We start from the raw sequence: 27161 nt of genomic DNA on the forward strand, positions 1-27161 counted from the left end.
TAGATTTCTTTCTTTCTTTCTTTTTTTTTTTTTTTTTGGTTTTTCGAGACAGGGTTTCTCTGTGTAGCTTTGCACCTTTCCTGGAACTCACTTGGTAGCCCAGGCTGACCTCGAACTCACAGAGATCCGCCTGGCTCTGCCTCCCGAGTGCTGGGATTAAAGGCGTGCGCCACCACTGCCCGGCCGTGTTAGATTTCTTGAGACTGGAATTACAGAGGGTTGTGAGCTGCCTTGTAAGTGCTAGGATTTGAACCCAGGTCCTCTCCAAGAGCAGCCACGGTTCTTAACAGTTGAGTCGTCATTTTTCCAGTTTCAGGGTTTTTGTTTTTGTTTACAAAGTCTCACTGTGTAACCATGATTTGCTCGTTTTGTGCGGTCCACTCCAGGCACTCCTTTCCACCCTCAATATTTTTTTTTTTTTTTTTTTTTTTTGTTTTTCGAGACAGGGTTTCTCTCTCTCTCCCCTCTCCCTCTCCCTCTCCTCCTTCTCCCTCTCCCCCCTCCCCCTCCCCCTCTCTCTCTCTCTCTCTCTCTCTCTCTCTCTCTCTCTCTCTCTCTCTCTCTCTCTCTCTCGATTTATTTATTATGCATACAGTGTTCTGCCTGCAGGCCAGAAGAAGGCGCCAGATCTCATTACAGATGGCTGTGAGCCACCATGTGGGTGCCGGGAATTGAACTCAGAACCTCTGGAAGAGCAGCCAGTGCTCTTAACCGCTGAGCCATCTCTCCAGCCCGAGGCCCTGTCTCAAAAGAAAAAAAAAGTCATTAATAAAACCTGCTGCATAGCCGGGCAGTGGTGGCGCACGCCTTTAATCCCAGCACTCGGGAGGCAGAGCCAGGCGGATCTCTGTGAGTTCGAGGCCAGCCTGGTCTACCAAGTGAGTTCCAGGAAAGGTACAAAGCTACACAGAGAAACCCTGTCTCGAAAAGCCAAAAAAACAAAACAAAACAAAACAAAACAAAACAAAAACAAAAAAACCTGCTGCACTAAACTGGGAAGTTTTTACGATTGTTTTCAGGAACTAGGACTTGACCTGGGTCTAGGTCCCTAGGATCTCGAGTGCCGAGGGTGGCGGTGTGAAGCGAGTCTCTTGTTTCCTCACTTATGACACCTCTTAAGAGGCTTAGGGGTTTACGAAGAAACAGTCTTTTTTTTTTTACCTTCTTAAGATGGCGGCTCTACAATCCGCTTAGGCTACTTTAGCCACTTCCAAGATGGCGGCCCCCACATGCCGTCCTCAGGGCAGGCCCCGAAAAATCTCGCGTTAGGCGAGGCTAACGCGCCAGTTCTCGCGCGAGAGCACGTCAGGCCAGCTAGGCGTCGTGTGCTCCGCAGCTGGCGCGGAAGCTTCAGGTGTGAAGTAATCGGTAAGAGGGTCTGCTGAGCGGGTAGGCCCGGAGGCTGACGGGGGCTCGGGAAATGTCCGGGGCCGGAGCCAGGCCCTCGGCGTGGGCTAGCTGGCATCGGCGGAAGTCGCGTTCGCGGTTGCCGGAGCGAGGCTGCAGCAGGAAGTGCGCCTAGGGATTTTCATCCCCAGGGGAACTTGCAGGGAAACTGAGGCTCGGGGCGGAGCTCCGGGTTCTGGGGTGCGCTGAGGCCGCTGTTTTCCTCTGCAGTTGCGGAAGATGTCGGACAGCGAGGACAGCAACTTCTCCGAGGAGGAGGACAGCGAGCGCAGCAGCGAGGCGGAGGAGGCCGAGGTCAGGGATGGGCATTCTAGGGGGAGACGTTGCGCCTGGGGACAGGGACCGGGCGGGGAGGCCCCTGCGGAGCCCGGGACTCGGAACGAACGGCTGGGGTTTTCCAGTTTGTCCGAGAGATGGGCGAGCAGGCGAGTCCGCGGGGAGCAGAGAGACAGGATCTGCAAGGTGGGCTGCGCCAGGTACACTGAGGCAGTAGGTGATGTCTTCAGACGTCATTGGCTTTTAAGTTCATGGATCCGATTTGCTTCATTTTGTTTATTATTGCTGTTGGCGGTGCTAGGATTGAATCCAGGGCTTTAGTCGTGCTAGATCGATACACTGTCGTCGAGTTACAGCTTCAGCTGTTAGTGTATCTTTTGTGTTTTTGTTTTCGGGTAATACCCAGTTCTCCCGGAAGTGTGTTTGTGTTGCCTACTGTGTGCCAGGCACAATTCTTTGTCCTGGGGCTCCTGCTAACAGATTTTAAAGTGTAAATAAACAACTGATAAGCGAACACGTATTTGCTAATGTGAATAAATGTAGCCAATACATAGAAGATACACAGGTTCAGCATCCCTAATCTGAAAACCAAAGATCTGAAATGTTCTAAAATCTGAAACTTTTTGAGCCCCTATATTTGATGCCACAAACGGAAATTTCCACACCCGACCTAATGTAACAGGTCAAAAACACTGGTGCACTAAAAATACTGCATTAAATTTCTGTGCAAGGCACATAGGAAACGTGTGAATTTAAGCCATAATGTTGCTGGGGATAGAATGCAGGGCTTTGTACACACTAAGTAGGAGGAGTTCTACCACTGAGTTGCGATTCCCTTAAATTTAGAATTGCGTGTGCGTGTGTAGGGAGTTCTTGGGCTGGGCCTTAAATTAATTTCTTTAGTGAGTTGTCAGTGGTTTCAAACATTTCACCGTCTACAATGTAAAACCTATGTGAGGAAGGAACTAGGGACCCTGGTGTCATCATCAGGCTTCAGCTGCCAGACAGTAACCTGAAGCTGAGGTCACTGTCCCCTTCAGTGGGAAGTAGAAGGGACTGACAGCACAGAAGTGGCCATCTCCTCCTGTTACAGGGCTGGGGATTGACCCCTGGCCTCAGGCATGCTAGGCAAGTGCTCTCCTACTAGGCCGCACTTCCATCCTGCCCGCTCTGTGCTCACTTGGGTTTTCTCCAGTCCTGGTATATATCAGTTGCCGTTTATCATTGTGCTTACCTCATGGCAGAGTTTAGCAAAGGGAAGGTGTCATGGATCTGTGTCCTGGAGGGCATCAGGTGTAGGATTATAGGTTTCCGTTGATGTACCCACTTACATGGTCTGCTTGTCCTCTGTAGGTAGGTAGTTGCCAGTCTGTGTGCCTTTGGGGCTGGTCCTCTCTTCCCAGGCCGGCATCGGGGTGCCATGGTAATGTAGGGCAGCAGGTGTGTGTGGGGCGTGACAGGACTAGCCTTTGTTCCAAGCTCTTAGTGACGCATGGCTTCAGGTCACTGTTGGCACTTGTACTTGGTGGTAATGAGACCAGGGTCCCTGGTTCCTTCTTTGCAGAGGTTTTTCACTGGGCACCTCGTCAGACTCATGACTCACCTCCTGACTGACTGTTGACACCAAGGAGGTATGAGGCCTGCCCCAGCTGTTGAAGACTGGGCCAGATGTTGTCCTGTGTTCTGTAGATAGTTAGGTTGTCAAGCAAACAGTATGCTGCTTGCTGTGAAGGAGATCAGCTGGCTTCCCATTCTCATCCCCTTCATTCATTCAGCAGGGGCTCCAAGTGTGGCATTGGGGCTCACAGCCTCCCTTCCTGAGCTAACTAAGTCGGTAGGCAGAGATTGTTTTATAGATACACAGTCCTGCAGGGGTGTTGATGGCAGTGTGAGAGTGTGGTAGAGTAAGAACTGTAGCGGTGCAGTGCTGCCCACCAGGCTCCTGAGTTATTTGATGTCTTCTTTGGGTCTTTCACTGTATAGATTGGCCCTTCCAGTTCATGCTTACAATCTCAGATTGTTTCCCCCAAAAAACAACACACACCCAAGACTGTGGTCCAGCCCCCAGGGAATACAGCTGTGTGCGGGAGCCCTTGCTTCAGGGAAGAAGGCTTCTCTGGAACCCAGCCAGGGACACAGTGGCAAGATGGCTTGAAACGGGCCTAGAAAGCTTGGCTTTTTAAAATGTAAGATGTAAGCCAGGCAGTGATGACACATGCCTTTAATGCCGGCACTCTCAGGGCAGAAGCAGATAATCTCTGTGAGTTTGAGGCCAGCCTGGTCTACAAAGCGAGTTCCATGATAGCCAGAGCTGTTACATAGAGAAACCCTGTCTTGAAAAACAAAACAAAACCAAACCAAACAAACTGTGAGACCTTGGACTGGTGACATGGCTCACCAAGTCCAAGGACCTGTGTTTGAGTCCTAGGATCCACATGGTGAAACAGAACTGACTCCTGAAGGTTCCCCACACATGAGCCCACACACAGAATATATGTGTAAAAAGAATTGCAGCGTGAGATATTGTCACCTAGTCAGGAAATCCGTTTTTTTTTTTTTTTGTTCTTCTCAGTGTTTTTATTGTTAAGACAGGGTCTTACCTGTGTCTCTGCCTGGCCTGGAACTGGCTGTGTAGGCCAGGCCAGACTGGCCATGAACTCAGAGACCCATCTGCCTCCTGAGTGCTGAGACTACAGGTGGGCACCACCACACCTGGGTCGGTGATTTGCGTTTTGTTTTTTTAGATTTACTTATTTTTATTTTTTATGTATGTGTGTTTTTGCCTGCTTGTATTTTTGTGCACTGCCCATGTGCCGATAGATTCAAAGAAGGCATTGGATTCCCCAGAACTGGAGTTATGATAGCTACGGGGATAGGACAGCACCAACAGGGACAAGCCCTTCTTGGGAACATGCATGCCACCCGTGATGGTGGAGGTCTGGGAGGGAGGAAGCAGCAGAGAAAGCCTAGCCACATCCCTTAAGCAGATATTCTTTTTTTTTTTTTTTTTTTTTTTTTTTGGTTTTTGGTTTTTGGTTTTTGGTTTTTCGAGACAGGGTTTCTCTGTGTAGCCTTGGCTGTCCTGGAACTCACTTGGTAGTCCAGGCTGGCCTCGAACTCACAGAGATCCGCCTGCCTCTGCCTCTGGAGTGCTGGGATTAAAGGTGTGTGCTGCCACCGCCTGGCTCAAGCAGATGTTATTGAACCATCTGTTGCTTGCTCTGGGTTGGGCAGTGCTGGGCACCCAATGCTGCCTGAGCCTTTAGCGGCTCTGTGCAGAGCTGTGGTGGAGGAGCCTGCTTCACCTCGGGGAAAGGGAGCAGGCTGCCTGCAACAGGAATGGTTTTTGTTGTTTGTTTTTTTCTTCGTTGGTTCTGGTAACCTAACCCAGGCCTGTGAATCCTAAGCAAGGACTCTACTACTGAGCCACATCCCCAGCCCAAGAATAACCTTTTTTCTTGCAGTGTTGGCAGTACACCAGCTCTGGCATAGAATGGTGGTTTTATGTAGACCAGGCGGGCCTCAAACTTAGAGATTGGCCTGCCTCTGCCTCTCAAGTACTGGAGTAAAAGGCATGTGCCACCATGCCTAGCTAGAATAGTTGTTTTTTTTTTTCTTCAAGACAGGGTTTCTCTGTGTAGCTTTGGCGCCTTTCCTGGAACTCACTCTGTAGACCAGGCTGGCCTGAAATCACAGAGATCTGCCTGTCTCTGCCTCCCAAGTGCTGGGATTAAAGGCGTGCGCTACCACCGCCCGGCCTAGAATAGGTTTTTTAATACAATATTTTATTAGTTCTTGGAGAACTTTATGCAGTGTATTTTGATGTTTACCCCTCCATTCCTTGCTCCTTCCAGTCTCCCCTCCACCTTCTCATCACCTCCCACTTCCTGTCTTTTTCTTTTTTTTTTCTTTTTCTTTTTTTTTTTTTTTTTTTGATTACCTGCCTAGTCCAGGTTTGTGCTGGCTATATACACCTTAGGTATGAGCCATCTACCAAGGACCACACCCTAGAACAGCTCTTTATAAAGAGGACTGGTATGGTGGATGTCATTGCTGAGAGGGCAGAGTGTGTTTTAGAGGCTGGGGTTGCTCTCAGTGATAGAGCATATGCTTAGCATTGTCACAGCCCTGGGTTCCAGCCAGTCAACCCCAAATCCAAACAGAAACCTCCAAAATACCCACATCATACAAAGTGGTGCAGAACAGAAGAAGCCTAGAGGAATTGTTTGAGAGGAAGGCCCTGGAAAGAGAGCTTGGCATTGGGCAGGGTGTGTGCTTCCTTCCAATCCTGCCAAGGGGTCATGGCAGGGGAACGAATTATCAGACTCAGGCAAATGTGTATGTTTTTTAAGTCTTTGGTCACATTTATTAGTGGGCAAAATAATAACAACAACTAAATAAATGTATAAAATTTATAATTCAACGTGCAATTAAAATAGAATGGAGCAATGTTGATTTTTTTTTTTTTTTTATGGATTTTTTTCCCCCTTGGAACCCATTCTGTAGACCACGTTGAACTTGAACTCAGGGATCCACTTGCCTCTGCCTCCCAAGTGCTGGGATTAAAGGCGTGCACCACCACACCCAGCTTGAGGTTTTTAAAAATTTATTTATGTATTGAGATAGAATCTCACTATGTAGTTATGGCTCTCCTGGAACTCACTGTGTTGGTCAGGATGGCCTCAAATTCACAGAGATCTGCCTGCCTCTCTGACTCTCAAGTGCTGAGATTAAAGTGCCACCACACCCAGCTTAAAGATTTTTTTCTTAGTGTGAATGTATGCTGCTATGTGTTGGGAGTGTGCCCTCAAGAACAAAAGAGGGCTCTGATCCCCTAGCAATAGAGTTACAGACAGTTGTGAGCTGCCCAATAAGAGTGTTAGGAATTGATCCTTGAAACTTTGGAAGATCAACATATGCCTGTAACTGCTGAGCCGTGGCCTCAGCCCCAAGTAAGGTCAAATGTACATATTGATTCAGATGTGATACATATTAGTTACTTTTCCATTTAACAATGTTTACTTTTTGTCAGTTTTACATGTACATACATTGTATCTTTTTAACCCCTTTTCTTGAGACAGGGTTGCATTTTGTAGCCCTGACTGGCCTAGCTTCAGGTTCAAGGTCAGTTGCTGGTTTCCCAACACTTAAGATGGTTCAGGACCTGGTGACTAGAGGTGCTCTCAGGTAGATTGATAAGATTTAGGCTGTACTTACTGATGCTGTAGGGTATGTGTTACTTCCCTTGCAATTTTGCAGCTCTGTGTTTGATTGGAGCCTGGAGTGTCCTTCTGGTGCTTTGGTGTCATGACCATCTTTCTTTGAGATTGTGGAGCCTGGGTGTTGCAGGGGAAGGCTCTGCCCATAGACTGCAGCAGTATCTTGCCGAGTCGCACTATATAGCCTTGGCTGGTCTGGAATTTACTATGTAGACCAGGCTGGCCTTGAACACATAGAGATCCACTTGCCTCTGCTTCCTAAGAGAAAGGATTAAATGCATGCACCACCATGCCCAGAGTTGATGTGTGTGTGTGTGTGTGTGTGTGTGTGTGTGTGTGTGTGTGTATTTTTTTTGTTTGTTTGTTTTTTGTTTTTCAAGACAGGGTTTCTCTGTGTAGCTTTGCGCCTTTCCTGGAACTCACTTGGTAGCCCAGGCTGGCCTCAAACTCACAGAGATCTGCCTGGCTCTGCCTCCCGAGTGCTGGGATTAAAGGCGTGCGCCACCACCGCCCAGCACATGTATATATTTTTAATTTACTTGTTGTCTCTTAAGCTATTTAGAAATAATTAAGTGAATTTAAAGAAAAAACTGAACTGGAGAGATGGCTCAGTGTTTAAGAGCACTTGTTCACCCAGAGGACCTGGGTTTGGTTCTCAGCATCCAGGTCAGGTGACTCACAGCTGCTTGTAACTGTAGCTTCAGTGGATCTTACACCCTCTGAGGGCACCTGCATATATCTGGCATTTACCCACATAGGTGTGAATGCATACGCGCGCGCACGCACACACACACACACACACACACACACACACACACACTAATAAGCAGGTTTAAAATAAAAACAGAAATATAAAAAAATATTGGATAAATAGGTTGTAACAATGTGGAAATGGAGGAAGCCTTGAGGTGGTGAGTTAAAGGTTAATGCTTGGACAGCAGAATTTGTGTGGATCTGTTTGTGACTGGTACAGAACAGTGTTGTGGGATATCTGTACACTGTGAAGATGTATTTGCTGATTGGTGTAATAAAGAGCTGAATGGCCAATAACTAGTCAGGAGGTATAGGTGGGATTCCCAGGGAGAGAAAGGAAGAGGAGATGAATCTAGATGCAAGAGAGATGCAGAACGAGTTGGACATAGAGAATGAGAAAGAAAGGTTAATATAAATGGGTTCATTGAAGTTATAAGAGCTAGTGGGACAACCTTAAGCTAAGGCCGAGCTTTCATAATTAATAAGTCCCTGTGTAGTTATTTGTGAGCTGGTGGCTCAAAGAAAAATCCGTCTACAGAACAGGGATTAGAAACCTAGGGGTCTCCTAAGGAGGCCAAGGCAAGGATCCAGTGCTGGAGGGCAGCATGGTGGCCTAGACTTGGGATGTATTGATAGGGAGGGATCAGAGCAGTGACATTCACAGGCAGAAAGGGTGAGGATCTGGTGCCTTCAGGGAGCTGGACAGCACAGCTATGGGGACAGCATTGTGGACACATTGGGACACAGAGACTGTTGGCCTGGCATACTCAGAGGATATCTAGGGAGACAACTAAGAGGCTGCTGCATGTGGGTGGTGGGCTCTGTTTCTGGGAAAAGTGGAGAAGTAGAGGCATGTGGGGGCATCAGCAGCAGATGGGGGAGCTGATGTAATGAAAGGTAAATGGTCTAGTGACAGAGGTGTGGGATGAGGGGGAATGATGGTCCTAGACAGAGCTTTAGGTCCATTTAAAGCTGCTTTGAAGAGGTGAGTGGAAGCCAGCTGTGGGGGTTTACACTTATAATCCACTACTTGGGAAACACAGACAGAAGGACTGCCACAAGTTCAAGACCAGCCTAGGCTACACAGTGAGTTCCAAGGCAGTCTGCATTACTAAATGACTCTGACTCTCTCTATCTCTCTCTCTCTCTCCGTCTCTCTGTCTCTGTCTCTCTCCCTCTCTCTCTCAGACACACACACACACACACACACACACACACACACACACACGTGAAGTGATTGGAGCCTCAGGATAAATAGCATGTTGAGGGATTGCAAGGGAAGCACCGGAGACATCCATTGGTGGGTGTTAAGCACCTGAAACAGATCCAGGAGTCAGGAGCAGACTCTTAAGGAAACACAGAGATGAGGGCTGAGGACTAAGTCACAAGGAACTGCCATTTAATGGCCCTCAGAGTGAGGGATCTAGTGAAGGGATTGGTTTCCAGGGATTGGTTGGGTGGCTGGGTCATGGCTGGACTGTCACTTGAGTTGGGACAGTAACCAGAGACCTGGTAAAGATTGGGACTGTGAGGGCAGTTTGGATGTGTGTGTGTGACATCAGGGTTTCTGGATTGGGGATAGTAGAACTCTGCTTGAACCCTACAGGCCGAGGATGAACGACGGAGTGTAGCAGGCAGTGAAAAGGAAGAGGAGCCTGAAGAAGAGGAGGAGGAGGAAGAAGAAGAATACGATGAGGAGGAAGAGGAAGAAGATGATGACCGGCCCCCAAAGAAACCACGCCATGGGGGATTCATTTTGGATGAGGCTGGTATGTCATAGGGCCTGGAAGCATTAGGCAAGCTTAAAGAGGAGACGAGACATGAGGCATCTGTGCCTCCAGTTTTGTGTGTGCGCATGCATATGAGGTGGTGGGGATCGACTATTCCAAAGAATGGCCCTCTCTGAGCCCTATCCCCAGAGCCTCACTGGTGGACTCTAGGCATACTCCCAACCCTCTTTTTTACTTTTCATTCTGAGACAGGGTCTTGCTAAGTTGCTCAGGCTTGCCTTGAACTGACAGTGTTGGCCTTGAACTTGCAGTTTTCTGCTTAACTTCTCATGTAGTTGGGATGAATGGCCTCACCATGGGGCCTGACTCAGAATGCTTGGGGTTACAGATGTGTGCCACCATGCTAGTTCTGGTTGTAATTTTTTTAGAAGGGATATGTCTGGTTAAGGTAGGGTGGGGGAACTGGCCTTTAGAAACAGGTGTATCCACGTGACACCTCCTTTGTGGTACGAGCTTGGGTAAAGAATGTCGTACCTTTCTGAGCCTCTGTCCAGGTCTGTGGATTTCTGGGGCTTGTCTTTCAGAGGGGATGTTTCATTCTCTTGGAGCTGTTGTCCTGAGGTCACCTTTCATCCCTGCTGACTGCCTGGCTTTCCCGTTTCAGATGTAGATGATGAATATGAGGATGAGGACCAGTGGGAAGATGGAGCTGAAGATATCCTGGAGAAAGGTGTGTGTGGGACCTGCCTGCAAGACCATGTTGGGCATGGGTTGTGCCTGGGAGGGTGTCTTCTAAGCCCTTCCCCACACCCCATCCCTGCAACCACCCCAGCCCTCACTCTTCACCCTGCTTCTTTCTGTCCTCGCCAGCCAGAGAGACGGCTCCTCCAACCCTTTTCCTTTTAGGCCCATGAGTGGGGGCGGGTGGTGTTGTGGGGAGAGTATTCTGGGTATCCCTTTGTGGGGTGTAGGGTGGGTGGGCTCTGCCCCACAATACCCCCCACTTGCTGGGCCAGTGCCCCCTTCCCTGTTATTTTCGTTCTGTGCACCTCATACATTTCGGCTTCTCCCCACCCACCTGGTGCCTGGCCTTTACTTTTGGTTTTTGACCTTCCTGTGTCCCTCCCTCCGCCCCACCCCATTGGTTGATTTCGCTGCTATAATTTGGCTCATACTTTGTCTACCCTGCACACCACTACCACCACCACCACCACCACCACCACCACCACCACCACCACTACCACCACCTTCTCCTCTTCCTCCAAGTAGAAGAGATTGAAGGTAAGAACTGGGCAAGTGTGGTCTGTGGCTCTCCTCCCATAACCTATGTGGCCCTGGGGCTGTGACTTACATGGGGTACAGGGATAGGCAGTCTTGGGGGTCTGACCTAGGAAGCTTATGCATTTCTGTGTCCATAGGCCTAGGTGTAGTACAGGCAGGAGTATGAGGTAGGGGGAGCTCAGGGCGCGCTTAGATGGTGACTGTGAGATGGAGAACTGATGGATGCCCCCCAGCAACTGGACCTATCCCTGAGCACGTGATGAGAAGCAGGGTGTTGAGTAGGACAGAGGACGGGGAAGACGGTGGGGCACCCTCAGCCAGGTGTCTTCCTGCCCCAGGGCCAGGTCTGGCCCTGAACTCCCCAAGCCCTTTTCCAGCCTGACTCTCCTGTGCCTCTTGTTTCCAGCCTCCAATATTGATAACGTTGTCCTGGATGAAGACCGCTCTGGGGCTCGCCGTCTGCAGAATCTCTGGAGGTAAGTAAATGAGGAGACCTGGGTGGGACCCAGCTTCCTAGGACAGATGTGGGGCAGGTCAGCCTGCCCTCCAGTCCTCCACTTTCCTTCATGACTGCTTTCCCCTCGTACCCCAGGGACCAAAGGGAAGAAGAACTGGGCGAGTATTATATGAAGAAATACGCTAAATCATCTGTGGGAGAGACGTAAGTGCCTGGTGGGAGCAGGTGGTCCTAGGTGGAAAGCAAGTGTGGTCTGGTGGGGCTCCCCTCCTTCCCACTGCTGTTCTCTCTCTAGGGTGTATGGAGGGTCTGATGAGCTCTCGGATGACATCACCCAGCAGCAGCTGCTCCCAGGAGTCAAGTAAGAGAGTGGGAGAAGGGTGGACGGCCAAAGGTGGGAATCCCATATGAGCTGTAGACATACAGAAGGGCGGGGGAAATGAGAACTCTGTGTGCAGTCGTTAAGAGCTGGGCCCTGGGCTGGAGGGGCAGATGGTGTGGATCATGTCTTACTGAGGAGACAGTTTTGGTAACCTTGTCTTCTTATCCTGTGCTATATAGGGACCCCAACCTGTGGACTGTCAAGTGTAAGGTGCGTATTCTGGCCTTGGGCTGCTGTAGGGAGGACCACACATCTTCTCTGGATCTTCTTGCACAGCTAGTCTCCTGGTCCTGTAGCTGCCTGTCTGTGCTCTTCCTTTTCCTGTCTCTCTCTGTCCCACTTTTTGCCCCCTTCTTCCTCTTCTGCTCTCATCTCCCTCGCGTCTTTTTCTTGCAGTCCATCTCTCCTACTTCACCTTCCTGCCCTCCACCTGCCCTCTCCTTTTTCCTGTCAGTTTTCTTGTGTCCTGCTCTCTTGCTCTTCAGGTCTCCAAATCCACCTCTCTTTCCAGATTGGGGAGGAACGAGCCACAGCGATTTCCTTGATGCGCAAATTCATCGCTTACCAGTTCACAGACACGGTCAGTCGGGGAGTGGGCAGATGGCGGTTGAGCCCAGGCGCTAAGACATTTATAGGCACTAGGTGCCCTTGGGCAAGCAGAGCTGTGCAGTGAGTGAGTGAACAGGTGAACTAGAACAAGAGAATAAGACCACTGCCTGGATTTAGGGGTGCTCTGCTTTCCTGGGACTTTGTTTTTGTTGGTGGTGTTTGTTTTTAGCTGGAGAAACAGCTGTGTGTAATAGGAACTGAACCCTTACCCTTTTGGTTGTGAACATTAGCTTTTAATGGCTCAGCTGTCTCTCCAGCCCTTGTTTTGTTTTGGGGTGTATGCATATGCATGTGCAGTATTGTGTGATGTCTGAAGGTACGCCCACCTGTGCATGAAGAAGCCAGAGAGAATATCAAATACTTTCCTATTGGTCACTGCCTTATTCTCTTGAGATAGGGTCTCCCTGAACCTGGATTTTTTTTTTTTTTTTTTTGCTAGGTTGGCTGACTGGCAAACCCCGGAGATTTTTCCGTCTCATTCCATATTTCCGTACCCCTGGCTTTTTACATGTATGCTAGGGATCCAAATTCAGGCCCTCATGCTTGTGAAGCAAATGCTCTTACTGAGTGAACCATCTCTCTAGTGCTCTGTGTGTGTGTGTGTGTGTGTGTGTGTGTGTGTGTGTGTGTGTCTATGTGTAAATTAAAACTTCTTTGCCAGGGCTAGAGAGATGGTTCAGTGGCTAGTGATGCATATTGTTTGTGCTGAGGACTGGAGTTTGATAGTCCCCACATCAGGCACTCACAATTATACAACTGCCTATAACTCAGCTCCAGGAGATCTGACACTTCTCAGACCTCCTTAGATACAATTACAGAAACATGTACACATAAATAATCCTAATTTTTGTTTTGTTTTTAGTTCAGTGTTTTTTGTTTTGTTTTGTTTTTTTCATGCTTTGTCTACATGTACATCTGCACACCAGAAAAAGGGCATTGGATCTCTTGAGACTACAGTTATAGATGGTGGTGAGCCACCATGTGGATGCTGGGAATTGAACTCAGGACCTCTGGAAGCAGCCAGTACTCTTTTTTTAATTAGATATTTTTATTTTATAATTAATTTAATTTTACATATCAGCCACGGATTCCCCTGTCCTCCCTCTTCCCAACCGAGCAGCCAGTACTCTTAACCTCTGAGCCATCTCTCCAGCCGGGTTTTGGTTTTTTGAGACAGGGTTTCTCTGTGTAGACCAGGCTGGCCTTGAACTCATGGAGATCCACCTGCCTTTGCCTCCCAAGTGCTGGGACTACAAGGCTTGCACCACCACCACCACCACCACCTGGCCAAAATTTTTATTTATGTATTTTTTTTCTAGGTATGAGTGCTCTGTATGTTTGCCTGCATGCCAGAAGAGGGCACCAGATCTCATTACAGATGGTTGAGAGCCACCATGTGGTTGCTGGGAATTGAATTTAGGACCTCTGGAAGAGCAGCCAGTGCTCTTAGCCTCTGAGCCATCTCTCTGCCCAGTTGTTGTTTTTTCGAGACAGGGTTTCTCTGTGTAGTGCTGGCTGTCCTGGAACTCACTCTGTAGACCAGGCTAGCCTCCTCGAGCTCAGAGATTGGCTTGCCTCTGGGAGCCCCTCCCCTCCCCACCCCAGCCCTGAGATTAAAGGTATGCGCCACCACACCTGACTAATTTTTTTTTTTTTGGCATGGTAAGATTTTTTTTTTTTAATTGAAATATAGTCTGAGCAACAAGAATGTAGCCGAGAGGAGGAGGGGCTGGCCTGCCTGAGGCAGCAGCCTCTCTAATGGCATAGGATTAAACATCCTGCCAGGCGGTGGTGGCGCACGCCTTTAATCCCAGCACTTGGGAGGCAGAGCCAGGCCTGTGAGTTCGAGGCCAGCCTGGTCTACAGAGCGAGTTCCAGGAAAGGCGCAAAGCTACACAGAGAAACCCTGTCTTGAAAAACAAAACAAACAAACAAACAAACAAACAAAGAATACAAATATCCCAATGTCTGTGTACCCCACGTCCCACCTGTCATGGATTGCAGGACAGCAGCAGAAGGAGGACCCACCCACAACCCCCAAAGAGGGTCTGGTCCTCGGCACTTGCCTGCCTTGGCCATACTTCATGCTTTCCTCAGTTCCAAACAGGAGGGTACTGACATTTCCCCCACCCACAGAGACATGATCAGCCAGTGTGACAGGTGGGGTCCTCGGGACGTCTCTGGGGAAGACAGGAAGGAAAGGGTGATCAAGGAACCTCACCAAGCCAGGCTGGGCAGAGTTCCAGAGGAATGGCCAGCCCCCTTCATTCTCCTCTTTGGGTTTTAAAAACACACAAAAAAACCTTTTAGCCAGATGTGGTAGCCCATACCTGAATTTTTAGCACTTGGGAGACTACAGCAGGAGGATTAGGAGTTCAAGGCCAACCTGAGCAACATGAGAAACTGTCTCAAAAAATGAAAGTACTGGAGATGTGACTTGGTTGGTGAGTACTTGCCTAGCATGCCTGAAGTTCTGGACTTGGTCCTCAGCACTGCATAAAACCAGACATGGTGATGCACATCTGCAGTCCCAGCGTTTGGGAGGTAGAGGCAGGAGGAACAAGGATTTGAGGCCAGCTTCCATTGTGTTCCTGTGGCCATCCAAGTACCTGTGCCACTTGGTGATATGCTCCCGCAGACTCAGCTCTGGAGGAGCCCGAGAGTAGCAGTCCTGACTGTTAGCTAGCTGTGTTCCTCATTCCCCCCTCCCACCTCTGTCTCCAGCCCCTGCAGATTAAGTCAGTGGTTGCCCCAGAGCACGTGAAGGGCTACATCTACGTGGAGGCCTACAAGCAAACCCATGTGAAGCAGGCCATTGAGGGTGTAGGCAACCTGCGGCTTGGCTACTGGAACCAGCAGATGGTGCCTATCAAGGAGATGACTGATGTACTCAAGGTGGTGAAGGAGGTGGCCAACCTGAAGCCAAAGTCCTGGGTCCGCCTCAAGCGTGGCATCTACAAAGACGACATCGCTCAGGTGGGAGCCGATGGAGCAGCTGAGTGGGCCAGGCTGCTGTACACTGCCTCTTTTCCTCCTTTTCCCTTTCCAAGAGCCAGAACAGAGCTTCCCTCGGGGTGGGGAGGCAAGGTGAGGCTTTAGCTCTGAGCACACAGGAGGTGATGGCTGTCGCTAGGAAAGGGAGTGGTGATGAGCCACATGGGCTGTGTGAGGAGGAAGGTAGGCACATGAAGTCGATGCCTGGGACAAGGCTGGAGCGATGGCTCAGTGGTTTGTGCTTCTAGTGGGTCTGGGTTTGATTCCCAGTACCACGTGGTGGTTCACAACCTTCTGTAACTCCAGTCCTCAGGGATCTGATGCTCACTGGCCTCTGAGGGAACCAGGTACAACATGATACAGGTAGACATGCAGACTCCCCCGCCACACATACAGGATAAATAAAATCAAGATGTTTAGAGCGGGTAGTGAGAGACACAGCTGAGTTTGGAGGTGATAGGCCTCATGGTTCATTGTAGGTCCTTTTGTTTTGTTACACAGGATCTTAATATATAGTCCTGGCTGGCCTGGAACTTATATATAGACCAGGCTGGCCTCAAACTCACAGAGATCTGCCTGCCTCTGCCTCTGGAGTGCTGAGATTAAAGGCTTGTAAGTCTTTGGCGTCACTGTGGAGAGATGGGAAGGTTCTATGAAATGTAGTTCAATTTGTAAATTTTTTTATATGATGGCAAGTGAACCTAGGGCCTCACACATTCTTGGCAAATGTTCAGCTGAGCCACACCCCAAGCCCCACTGGTAGGTTCTAGGCAAATGCTCTACTGCTTCCCCCAGCTGGGAAGATTGGGACCTTAACATTCATAGCTGCGGGGACCTGTGAGTGCATAAGAATGAAGGAATTGAGGAGGACTGCCAGGGCTTCTGAACTCATAGTTGCCTGCTTTGCTTGCATGAGGCTGTGGGTTTGATCCCCTGCGTTTGGATGGGTGGGTGGAATGGGAAAGAAAGGGCTGGGAATGGAGCTCAGTTGGTGGAGTGCTTGCCTAGCATGTAGGAGGCTCTGGCTTCAGTCTTCAGCCCTGTATAAAACCAGGCTTGGTGGTTCATGCCTATAATCCCAGGATTCAGGTGGTAGAGGAGGACAGTCAAAAGTCCAGTGTCATCCTTGAAAAATTACTTTAGGCTATGGCCTAAGCAGAATAGAGTGGGAGGTTATGGGAAAGGGGGCAGTTTGGAGAAAACAGCCATTATTAGGCTGTGGTCTTGTGTTTGTGGGACCTTTGAGACATCCAAGTGGGGAAGGCAGGTAGGTGGTATATGTTCATTTTCAGTGCTAAGAAGTGTTGGTCAGGACAGAGAGGTTTCTGGGAGTTGTGAGCAACCAGATCTCTACCATGCCCTTCTCTGGCCACTCTAGAACCTTCCCTTCAGGTTGCTAGGGTCACTGAAGTCCAGATGAGCCCTGCTGACGTGCTGTTTTCTGCCAGGTGGACTACGTTGAACCCAGCCAGAACACAATCTCCCTCAAGATGATCCCACGCATCGACTATGACCGCATCAAAGCCCGCATGAGCTTGGTACTGCAAGCTGTGGTGCCTGCTGGGGACACTGTATCCTTGCTGGTAGCCAGCCCTCCTCCCTAACCTCTCCCACATGTGGCCCTTGTTCTCCACAGAAAGACTGGTTTGCCAAAAGTAAGAAGTTCAAGCGGCCTCCACAGAGGCTCTTTGATGCTGAGAAGATCAGGTGAGCATGCCTAGGGACCAGGCTTGGCTGTTGGTTGTGTGGCACAATGTGCTTTGGTGTCCTCTTTAGGGACATTCCCCTTAGGTGTGTGAGCTCGTAGCTGGGCAGTCTAGCCTCAGGTAGGCACTTTCTTTCTTCGAATCTCAGTTTCCTCTGCTGCAGATTTTTCCCCCCCTTTTCTTTTTTTTCCCTTTTCTTCCTTTGGTCCTGAGGATTGAGTGGTGGGTTCCATGCATGCTAAGTAAGCACTCAACCACCAAGCCACATCTCAGTCTGTTGCATGTTGCTAATAGTGATGCACTACCCCGGTCTCCCAGAGTTATAGTCATTGACTTTGTGTGTGTGTTTAAGACTGGCTGGGGTTCCTGGTGATGGGCAAAAGAGAGGGGACACGGGTTTCTCTAGTCTTGCTCTGGAACCTGCTATGTGTAAGGGCCCCGTAGGCAGATTTTTGGTTTGGTGCGAGGGTGGAACTTAGGGCATTGGGCACATTGTCCACATGCTCCACCACTAGGCCATGCTTCAGCAGAGGGCAGAGGGGACCCCCCCCTCAGTGCCCATCAGAGCACACTGCTCCCCTTGCCAGACTCACCATGTGGCAAAGATGGCTGAGGGAACAGCCACTCAAACGTTTTCCTATAGTGGCCTCCATCTTTCTGTACTGGGGGCCTAAGCTAAGTCGCTTGAACCCTGTATGCAGGGTGAAGGACCCTGACTCCTGTCTGCCTGCATTGGGATCATGATCAGCCTTGCTCTCAGCTGTCCTGAGTCCACCTTCCCTCTGCTAGAGAATGAGGCCCTGCTTCTGATGTCCCAGGGTTTGGGGGTGTCTGCACAGCTGAGAACATGCAGGGACTCTTGCTCCTGCCCTTCAAGAATAATGTTTATTCATCCTTGTTTCTGAGAGCCTGCTGTGTGCCCAGCACTCACTGTCCAGTGTGAATAGGGACAGCAGCAGGTACTAAAGGGCAGCTCCAGTGATCACTAAGGCAGGGAGTCCCTTCATTTAGCTGGCCTTTGGGGTGTGAAAAGTCGTTTAAGCTACCAAAGTCGTGTGTTGGAGGGTCTTGAGCCCCTTTTCCATTCAGGAAAAGGATCACACACCCCCTTACCATCTCTATCCTCCCCCAAAATCTCAGGTCCTTAGGGGGTGATGTTGCCTCCGATGGTGACTTCCTCATTTTCGAGGGGAACCGCTACAGCCGGAAGGGCTTCCTATTCAAGAGCTTCGCCATGTCTGCTGTGGTAAGGCCCAGTGGGCAGTGCTCATGGGGTGGTGTGCCTTTTTTTCCCTGGAGCCATGGTCTCCAGTGGTTTTGTCTTGGACAGTGATTCTCGCTGGCGGTAACACTGACCCCTGTCCCTCTCCTCCCTTCACCCTGGGTCTCAGATTACAGAGGGTGTGAAGCCCACCCTGTCAGAGCTGGAAAAGTTTGAAGATCAGCCTGAGGGCATTGACCTGGAGGTGGTGACTGAAGGCACAGGTATCTGGTCTTGGCCTCACGCCTGGCTGTGGAGGAGGGTGGCCCTGGAGACTGCTGTCCAGTCAGCCCTGCACTGTTCCCTCAGGGAAGGAGCGGGAACACAATTTCCAGCCTGGGGACAATGTGGAGGTGTGCGAGGGTGAGCTCATCAACTTGCAGGGCAAGGTTCTCAGCGTGGACGGCAACAAGATCACCATCATGCCCAAGCACGAGGACCTCAAGGTGACAACACAGGACTGGCTTGTCTGCTCATGGCAGGTTGTGTGTAGGTCCAGACAGTGGTTCCTGCCCTCGAGGAGGACGTGTCTGGACCTTTTTGTGTCTCCTTGTGCTGATGGTCTGCTGAGAGTATTCAGGCCTATTTTCTGTGACTGGGGAATTCTGCAGGTGTCGGGTGGTTTCTCAGGCCTGATTCTGCCTGTCTGTGGGGGACTTTGTGGGTACATGCTGTGGCCTGGGCTGTCCTGCTTATGAGGAAGGACAACCTGATAGTGATGTGTACCTCTGTGTGTGGCTTTTTAGAGGAGAGGAAGAATGCACCCAAGGGATGCCCCTCCTCTTTCTTTTTTGGTGCCTGTGTGTGATACTCAGAACCTAGGGTTTTGCACATGCTAGATAAATGCCCTATCTCTTAGCCTCACCCCCAGCCCCTCACTGGTGGCTTCTACCACTGGGCTATATTCTTTATGTGTACCCCCTCCATTATTTATTTATTTATTTTTGGTTTTTCAAGACAGGGTTTCACTGTGTAAAGCCCTGGCTATTCTGGGACTCACTCTGTAGACCAGGCTGGCCTTGAAATTCAGAGATCCTCCTGCCTCTGCCTGGGATTACAGTTGTGCACCACTACTGCCTGGTGCTCTTTTGTTTTTTGTTTACATTTATTTATTTTGTGCGTGCATATACTACAGCACATACATGGAGGTCAAAGTCTGTTCCCTTGGCTTAAGCTCCCTTATCTCTGAATCATCTTGCTGATCCCCTTTGCGCGCTCTCTCTCTCTCTCTCTCTCTCTCTCTCTCTCTCTCTCTCTCTCTCTCTCTCTCTTGTTTTTTGTTTGTTTGTTTGTTTTTGGAAAAGGACTCATGAAGCTCTGGCTGGACTGGAGCTTACTCTATACACCAGGCTGGCCTTTTTTTTTTTTTTTTTTTTTTGGTTTTTCAAGACAGGTTTTCTCTGTGCAGCTTTGCGCCTTTCCTGGAACTCACTCTGTAGCCCAGGCTGGCCTCGAACTCACAGAGATCCGCCTGGCTCTGCCTCCCGAGTGCTGGGATTAAAGGCGTGCGCCACCACCGCCCGGCTCAGGCTGGCCTTTAATTTACAAAAATCTACCTGCTTTCTGCTTCCCAAGTTCTGGGATTAAAGGCATTTGCCACCATGCCCAGCCTCTTTTTACTTAAAAATTGTATTTAATCACTGTGTTTGTATTTGGGGAAGAAGGGCAGGGACAGAGCTCTGGCTGTCAGTCTTGGCAAAAAGCTCCCTTACCCAAGCTGAGCCATCTCGCTGGTTCTGTTTTTACTTTTTGAGTCAGAAACTTGCTAACTTATCCAAGCCAGCCTTGAACTTGTGGTCCTCCTGCCTCGTCCTCTCTAGTAGCTGACTGGCTTGCAGTCACTAGGTCCCTTCATGGGCTGTTTCCTGATGTGTTGTTGAAGGACTGACTTCCAGTCTGTCATGGCATAATGACAAGTCTGTCTGCCTTTGTTGTTTCTGAGGAGTGGCATGTCTGGGTCTCATTGGGTCTAGGGTTTGACTGTGGAGTAACCTGAGGTCAGTGCCTGCTTTCAGTCACAGAGGTGTTTGCGTGTGTGCGTGCACATGTATGACGAGTTGTTGGTGTCAGCATACAGTGTTTGGGGCTTAGGGAATGGCATCAAAATACTGGTCCAAGAGAGTTCCATGTATCTGAGGACAAGCTGCCTGTGGGTTCAGGCGTGTACATGTGGTGCACGGGCCGGCCCTCTCCGTGGTAGACGGTTGTCCAGCTCAAAGCCCTGCCTGGGGCAGCTGTCTCCGCAGGAGCCATGCAAGTGTCTCAGGTGGCCTCCGGTGTGGGTAGGTGATAGGGAGCTGCAGTAGGTCTGCAGGTCTTGGCTGAGACTGAGGTGATGCTAAAGGTGAGTAGGGCTGGTGATGATGGTTTCTTTTACGTACTTATTGTCTCTGTGGCCACATCTCCTAGGACATGCTTGAGTTCCCAGCCCAGGAACTTCGGAAGTACTTCAAGATGGGGGACCATGTAAAAGTGATTGCTGGCCGATTTGAGGGTGACACAGGTCTCATTGTGCGGGTGGAGGAGAACTTTGTCATTCTTTTCTCGGACCTCACCATGCATGAGGTAAGTGCCTGGAAGAGGGGACCCCAGTAGGTAATTCCCTGGGGCCTGCCTCACCGCTTCCACTGTCTTCACAGTTGAAGGTGCTTCCCCGGGACCTGCAGCTCTGCTCAGAGACAGCCTCAGGTGTAGATGTCGGGGGCCAGCATGAGTGGGGTGAGCTGGTGCAGCTGGATCCCCGCACCGTGGGTGTCATCGTGCGGTTAGAGCGAGAGACCTTCCAGGTGTGTCTTTACGCTCACTCCTGCCCTGAGAGCCCCCCATCCTAGGAGGTGGTAGAGCGTGGTGACCAGGCTTACAGATTGTGCTAGTTTATAGACTTGGTAAGGCTCCTGAAGACTGTCTGTGTAATGCTGGCAAGTGGCCTGTCATTTTTCCTGTCTACCTCAAGTCTCACACCTAGTTAGGTGGAGATCTACCTCATTGGCTGATAATTGAATGTATGTCTCAGTATTTGGTGCTTTTTCAAAGATGTCATGCTGCAGTTGCCACAGCTCTGCCCCTCACCTCCTCCCCTCCCCCATGTCTGCATTAGCCTAGTACCTAGGACCCCGAGTCTGTGTCAGCTCTGCCCTCCCCCACCCATGTCTGCATTAGCCTAGCACCTAGGACCCCGAGTCTGTGTCAGCTCTGCCCTCCCCCACCCATGTCTGCATTAGCCTAGCACCTAGGACCCCGAGTCTGTGTCAGCTCTGCCCTCCCCCACCCATGTCTGCATTAGCCTAGCACCTAGGACCCCGAGTCTGTGTCAGCTCTGCCCTCCCCTCCCCTCCCCCAGGTCTGCATTAGCCTAGCACCTAGGACCCCGAGTCTGTGTCAGCTCTGTTGCTTCTGTCCCACGTGACTCTGGCCTCATGACTTACCCTCTTGGGGCCACTGTAAAGTAGGAATTGTGATTGTATTCCTCTCAGAGGGAAGTGTGTGAAGAGTTTAGCAGGGGTGGATCATCAGTGGACACCTCCTCCCATGCCCCTGATGCTCAGTCAGGAAGGTAGTCTCCTCCCAAAGTGCCTTTTGTTTCTCCCATGTGGCTGCCTCCACGTGGAGTGCTGAGATTACAGACGTTTGCTGCTGTGTCCAGTTGCCGTGGTGCAGGGGATCACAGAGCTCCGTGCATGCTAAGCCAGCACTCTGTACTGAGCTACACCACAACCTTCCAAAGGATCTTTTGGAATGATCTAGAATGTTTGTGATTGACCTAGGGCCTGGTGGTTGGTGCTCTGACTTGGCTCCACATTCATGCAGTCAGGCTGCCGTGTAGGGCTCAGGGTCTCAGGATTGTCTCCCCTGAGGAAGGGACAGCTCATCTCACATCACCTCATCCCCTTTCATCCTCTGCGTCCTTTTCCACCCAAAGGTTCTGAACATGCATGGGAAGGTGGTGACTGTCAGGCACCAGGCCGTGACTCAGAAAAAGGACAACCGCTTTGCTGTGGCCCTGGACTCCGATCAGAACAACATCCATGTGAAGGACATTGTCAAGGTCATCGATGGCCCTCACTCGGTAAGTGTCAGCACTGCTCTCTTGGCGAGTCTAAAAAAGTTGTGGTGGGTCTTCCCTGCCCAGCATGTGACCCCCTTCTGCCCAGGGCCGAGAGGGCGAGATCCGCCATCTGTATCGCAGCTTTGCCTTCCTGCATTGCAAGAAGCTGGTGGAGAACGGCGGGATGTTTGTCTGCAAGGCACGGCACCTGGTGCTGGCTGGGGGCTCAAAGGTGAGAACGTCAGGGCCCCAGGACAGGCAAGACCAGGCTGGTGGGACTAAGAGTAGGTCTCACTGCCAAGTCCTTGGGGAAGGTCAGAAAGGTTTCTTTGGGATTTTGAGCTGCTCTCCTGTCATTTGTCACTTTTGTGGGTTGCATTTGGGTACTAGACACCCTGGGGTACCTGCAAAGGAGATAAAGTCTCCACCCTCCTGCAGCTGATTCATCAGGATACGGAGGAAAGTGAAGTGGCGGCAGGTTTCACTGTCGGGGCTTCCTTTCTTGTGTGCCCCTCTTCCCAGAAGTGATGGTACAATGCAAAGACTGGGTCAGGGGACCACTGGTTGAGATAGAGGATGTGTGTGTTACAGCAGAGATCAGGGTGAAGGAATCCAGAACCACCGTGTAACTCAGGAGCTGCCATTGCCCGGGCCCTGAGACAGGACTGGCAGGGAAGTTGTGCAGGGCCAGATATGGGAAAGGAAATCTGGAGCAAGCTGTGGTAGCACACCCCTGCAGTACCAGCACTTGGGAAGTGAGGCGGAGGCAGGTCAGCTTAAGATCATTCTTGGCTACACAGCAAGTGCAAGGCCAGCATGAGCTACGCAAGACCTTGTCTCAAAAATAAGGAAATGGGGCCAACAGGTGACCCCAGTGCCTGCAGATATGGTGTTTTTTACCCCTGACTCGTGTTTTTGTCACTAGGGACTTAAATTTCTGACTCATTTTGGTTAAAGTGCTTATCTTGGTGAGGGGAGACCCAGGCCTCTTGATGGAGAGGCCTACAGAGGCAGAGGTGGCACTTCCTCACCTAGGAGATGGGGCTTTGTCCCTGGAAAAAGGATGGATGGTTGCTGCAAGCAGAATCTAGGCCAGTCATTGTGGGGAATGGACTGGAGGCCTTTCACCTCTATCTCCTGCCTGGCTGTTCACTCTTTATCCCTCTCCCAGCCCCGGGATGTGACCAATTTAACTGTTGGTGGCTTCACTCCTATGAGTCCCCGGATCAGCAGCCCCATGCACCCCAGTGCTGAAGGTGAGATGGGGTCAGAGTCCAGAGGTCAGAATGGGGGAGCCTTGAGTGGTCAGCTTGAGAGCCTTGTGACCTAGAGTGGGGTCAAGAAGGCTTCAGGGTTAGGGAGTGGGTGGAGGGGGCCCCTAACCCTCTAGGGCAGCTGAAGCTGGTAGAGAGAGGTTTGAGGGTGTCCTGGCTGTGGGCACAGTGTAAGAGAGAGGCATAATTCCTGTGGCCCCACAACATCCTTCCACCTACAGGCCAGCATGGTGGCTTTGGTAGCCCAGGTGGTGGCATGAGCAGGGGTCGAGGGCGAAGAGATAACGAGCTCATAGGCCAGACTGTGCGTATCTCCCAGGGACCCTACAAAGGTGAGCCATGGGGTGCGGGGAGGCAGGGGCTGTGATGGAGAGTCCCCCCACCTAACTGCCTAACTCCTTATAGGCTACATTGGTGTGGTGAAGGATGCCACGGAATCCACGGCCCGAGTAGAACTGCACTCTACCTGCCAGACCATCTCTGTAGACCGCCAGCGGCTCACCACGGTGTACGTTTGGGCTTAGGAAAGACCAGTGAGGGGTTGATGGCTGGGCCTAGGGAGGACCAGCATGGGCATACTAGGAATCCCACCCACCCCACTGTTGTATGTCCACAGTGACTCCCAGCGTCCAGGTGGCATGACCTCCACCTATGGACGGACACCCATGTATGGCTCCCAGACACCCATGTACGGCTCTGGATCCCGAACACCCATGTATGGCTCCCAGACACCTTTGCAGGATGGTAAGTATGTCCACAATACTAGGGATGAGGCAGAGCGCTCAGCAAATAGGATAGAATGAAGAGCATGCTTCTTTACTTTATCCAGGTAGCCGCACTCCACATTATGGCTCGCAGACGCCTCTGCATGATGGGAGCCGCACTCCTGCTCAGAGTGGGGCCTGGGACCCCAACAACCCAAACACACCTTCCAGGTGAGGGCCGTTTTTAGGATGGGCTGTGTTGGCCAGGGTGTGAGTGGTTGTGTTTGAATATTGTGACTGCTGCAGGCTGGGAATACAGTGTCCTGTCCGCATCACATGCAGCCTAACATACAGTTTACTCTGTGCTTGGAGACATTGCCAGGTGTGTGGTCTTGAGCAGGCAGCCTTGTCCCTCTGCACCATCGACTCAGCTGTGGCATTGCCTTAGTGTCAAGAAGCCTTTGTCTGGGGCTTCTGTCAGACCGCAGTTGCCTCAGTTGAGGATCCAGTGTGTAGTGCTGTTCTACAAGCGTTGTCAGATTTGTTACCGCCCGTCATTCTCAACAGACTTCTGTCCCACCAGGGCTGAGGAGGAATACGAGTATGCCTTTGACGACGAGCCCACCCCATCCCCACAGGCATATGGGGGAACCCCGAATCCCCAAACACCCGGCTACCCAGACCCATCATCCCCCCAGGTCAATCCACAGTACAACCCGCAGACACCAGGGACGCCAGCCATGTGAGTCCACCAGGGCCGAGCCCGAAAAGCCCTGCACACAGCTGCCCACCGCCCTATCTTCTGACCCTTTCTGTTGGTACTAACACCTCTTTCTTCTGTCTACAGGTACAACACGGACCAGTTCTCCCCCTACGCTGCCCCCTCTCCACAGGGGTCCTATCAGCCCAGTCCCAGCCCCCAGAGCTACCACCAAGTGGCACCAAGCCCAGCAGGCTATCAAAACACCCATTCCCCGGCCAGCTACCACCCCACACCTTCACCCATGGCCTATCAGGTATGCCATGTCACAGAAGTCTGTGGAAGAGGTGGGCCTCAGTTGGGATGGCCAGGACTGTGATTGTTCCAGACACTCATTCCTCTTCCTTCAGGCCAGTCCCAGCCCCAGCCCTGTTGGCTACAGTCCCATGACCCCTGGAGCTCCTTCTCCTGGAGGCTACAACCCACATACACCAGGCTCAGGCATTGAACAGAACTCCAGTGACTGGGTAACCACTGACATCCAGGTGAAGGTGCGAGATACCTATCTGGACACACAAGTAGTGGGGCAGACGGGCGTCATCCGCAGTGTCACAGTAAGTAGTGTCCTGGGGGTGGGCAGGGCCCCCAACTCTGTAGTTACTTATGTTTGTCTGTGGTGTTATGGACGGAACCCTAGGCCTCATACATGCTAGGCTAGTGCTCTACCACTGAGCTATATCCCCAACTTACTTATTTATAGTTTTAGTTATAACTTTCCAACTATAATGTCTGGTATGCTGTGGTGGACAGATACTGAAGGCTGGAGTGAGTGTCTGTGACTCCAGGGGATGGGTAGTTCTGCCTCATGTGCTCACAGCTCAGGCCTGGGCACCTGGCACACTTGAGCGTAGTGACTTTGGAAAGATGAACTCAGTAGTGTGCCAAGTGGCCCCCTGGGCCAGGCATCGACACCCCCAGGCTCAAGCTCTCAGAGGCCCACTGAGTTCTCACCCTTTGCACACGCCACCCCTGTCTTCCATCCGGTCTTGTCTGGCTAGTCCTTCAGCCTTCAGAAAACAGCTGTTGTCTCAGGCTGAGTCTTAGGGGTCTGAGGAGCTCTTCCTGTTACCCACCTGTTGCCTAAAGTTGAGTGTCAACCTTAGCTTGGTCTGTATTTGGGGCTGGGGGTGCTCAGTGCATCTGTGTAACTTTCTGGAGGAAAGCACCTTTATTCTTTTCTTCAGGGGCCAAACTTGGTATAGGAAGGCTTTGCACCTTGTCAGCCCTCCAGTAGATGTTCTGATAGGATTGATGAAACACCAGGGACCAATCAGCCCCAGAGCCTGTCCTCACAGACCTCACCTTGACTTGGGGTAGAGAGATATGTCCCCAGAGTGGGCAGAACTGGCTTGAGAAGCCTAGAACGCTTGGGGAGCAGGGTGAACTGAGGCGGGCACTGTACTCAACTTTAGTGAATCAGGGAGGACTTTCTGGAGGAGACACTGAAGCTGAGACCTGAAGCTGGGCTTGGTGGCACACACCTTTAATCCCAGCATTTGGGAGGCAGAGGCAGGCGGATCTCTGAGTTTGAGGCCAGCCTGGCTACAAACAAAACAAACAAAGATATATAGACCAGGCAGGCTAGCCTGGAATCCAGAGAGATCCTCATCTCTGAGTACTGGGATTAAAGTATGTGCCACAATGCCTGGCTCTCTTTCGACCTGATTTAGCTGCATTTTAGTGTGTCCTTTAGTCGCCTTAACTGCTCACCCTGATAGCCTGTGGTGCTTGGAGGGTGGGCTCCAGATTGCATTGGGAACAGGACAGGCTGAGCAGGCTCTCCCTCCCTCTGCAGGGAGGCATGTGCTCTGTGTACCTGAAAGACAGTGAGAAGGTGGTCAGCATCTCCAGTGAGCACCTGGAACCCATCACCCCCACCAAGAACAACAAGGTAGGATGGGGCCTGTAGGACGGCACAGGGGGCATGGCAGCTGTTGGTGGGCCTGACACTTACTGTTGCCTCCAGGTGAAAGTGATTCTGGGTGAGGACCGAGAGGCCACCGGGGTCCTACTGAGTATTGATGGTGAGGATGGCATCATCCGAATGGACCTAGAAGACCAGCAGATTAAGATCCTGAACCTCCGCTTCCTAGGGAAGCTCCTGGAGGCCTGAAGCCCAAGTGTGCTGTGCAAACATGGAGCAAGCAGCCCTGCTTGGCCCAGCGTGGAACCCTGAGTCTGGAGGGTTTCCTTTCCTGGTACTCTAGACATCAGAGCAGACTCAGAGAAGTTTCCACTTTGTTTCTGCTGCCCCAGCTTGCCTTTGTCTTCAGGTCTTTCAATAAAGAGAAGCTGTTTGAAAA

General features: G+C 51.0%; 1 protein-coding gene across 3 annotated transcripts; it reads left to right on the top strand.

The window, feature by feature from the left end:
* The first annotated feature begins 1246 nt into the window (after positions 1 to 1246).
* On the top strand, positions 1247 to 27161 carry Supt5h (SPT5 homolog, DSIF elongation factor subunit). Of its 3 annotated transcripts, XM_059279226.1 has the most exons (30): positions 1247 to 1368; positions 1618 to 1708; positions 9260 to 9424; positions 10050 to 10115; positions 10655 to 10666; positions 11073 to 11142; positions 11259 to 11327; positions 11419 to 11484; positions 11685 to 11715; positions 12017 to 12085; positions 14839 to 15090; positions 16557 to 16646; positions 16745 to 16815; positions 17955 to 18060; positions 18206 to 18299; positions 18385 to 18521; positions 20485 to 20640; positions 20715 to 20861; positions 21995 to 22141; positions 22227 to 22352; positions 23292 to 23376; positions 23616 to 23726; positions 23800 to 23902; positions 24011 to 24138; positions 24224 to 24329; positions 24682 to 24840; positions 24946 to 25114; positions 25209 to 25412; positions 26654 to 26749; positions 26825 to 27161. In XM_059279226.1, exons 2-30 carry the CDS (start codon positions 1627 to 1629, stop codon positions 26969 to 26971), a joined length of 3264 nt encoding a protein of 1087 aa, XP_059135209.1. In that variant the 5' UTR covers positions 1247 to 1368; positions 1618 to 1626; the 3' UTR covers positions 26972 to 27161. The 3 variants fall into 3 exon arrangements, with proteins under 3 accessions (XP_059135209.1, XP_059135216.1, XP_059135222.1); XM_059279233.1 differs by lacking the exons at positions 1247 to 1368; positions 10655 to 10666 and having other exon boundaries at positions 1627 to 1701; positions 9262 to 9424; XM_059279239.1 differs by lacking the exons at positions 1247 to 1368; positions 10655 to 10666; positions 24682 to 24840 and having other exon boundaries at positions 1627 to 1701; positions 9262 to 9424.

The sequence above is a fragment of the Peromyscus eremicus genome, chromosome 1 (genome assembly GCF_949786415.1).
Source record: "Peromyscus eremicus chromosome 1, PerEre_H2_v1, whole genome shotgun sequence".
NCBI lineage: Eukaryota > Metazoa > Chordata > Mammalia > Rodentia > Cricetidae > Peromyscus > Peromyscus eremicus.

Bases quoted from the DNA above. Each gene is read 5' to 3' on its own strand.
- Supt5h (XM_059279226.1), top strand. From the start codon at position 1,627: ATGTCGGACAGCGAGGACAGCAACTTCTCCGAGGAGGAGGACAGCGAG. The intron at 11,485-11,684 runs GTAAGAGAGTGG...TGTGCTATATAG, and splicing joins CAGCTGCTCCCAGGAGTCAA to GGACCCCAACCTGTGGACTG. The intron at 18,522-20,484 runs GTGACAACACAG...CACATCTCCTAG, and splicing joins CCAAGCACGAGGACCTCAAG to GACATGCTTGAGTTCCCAGC.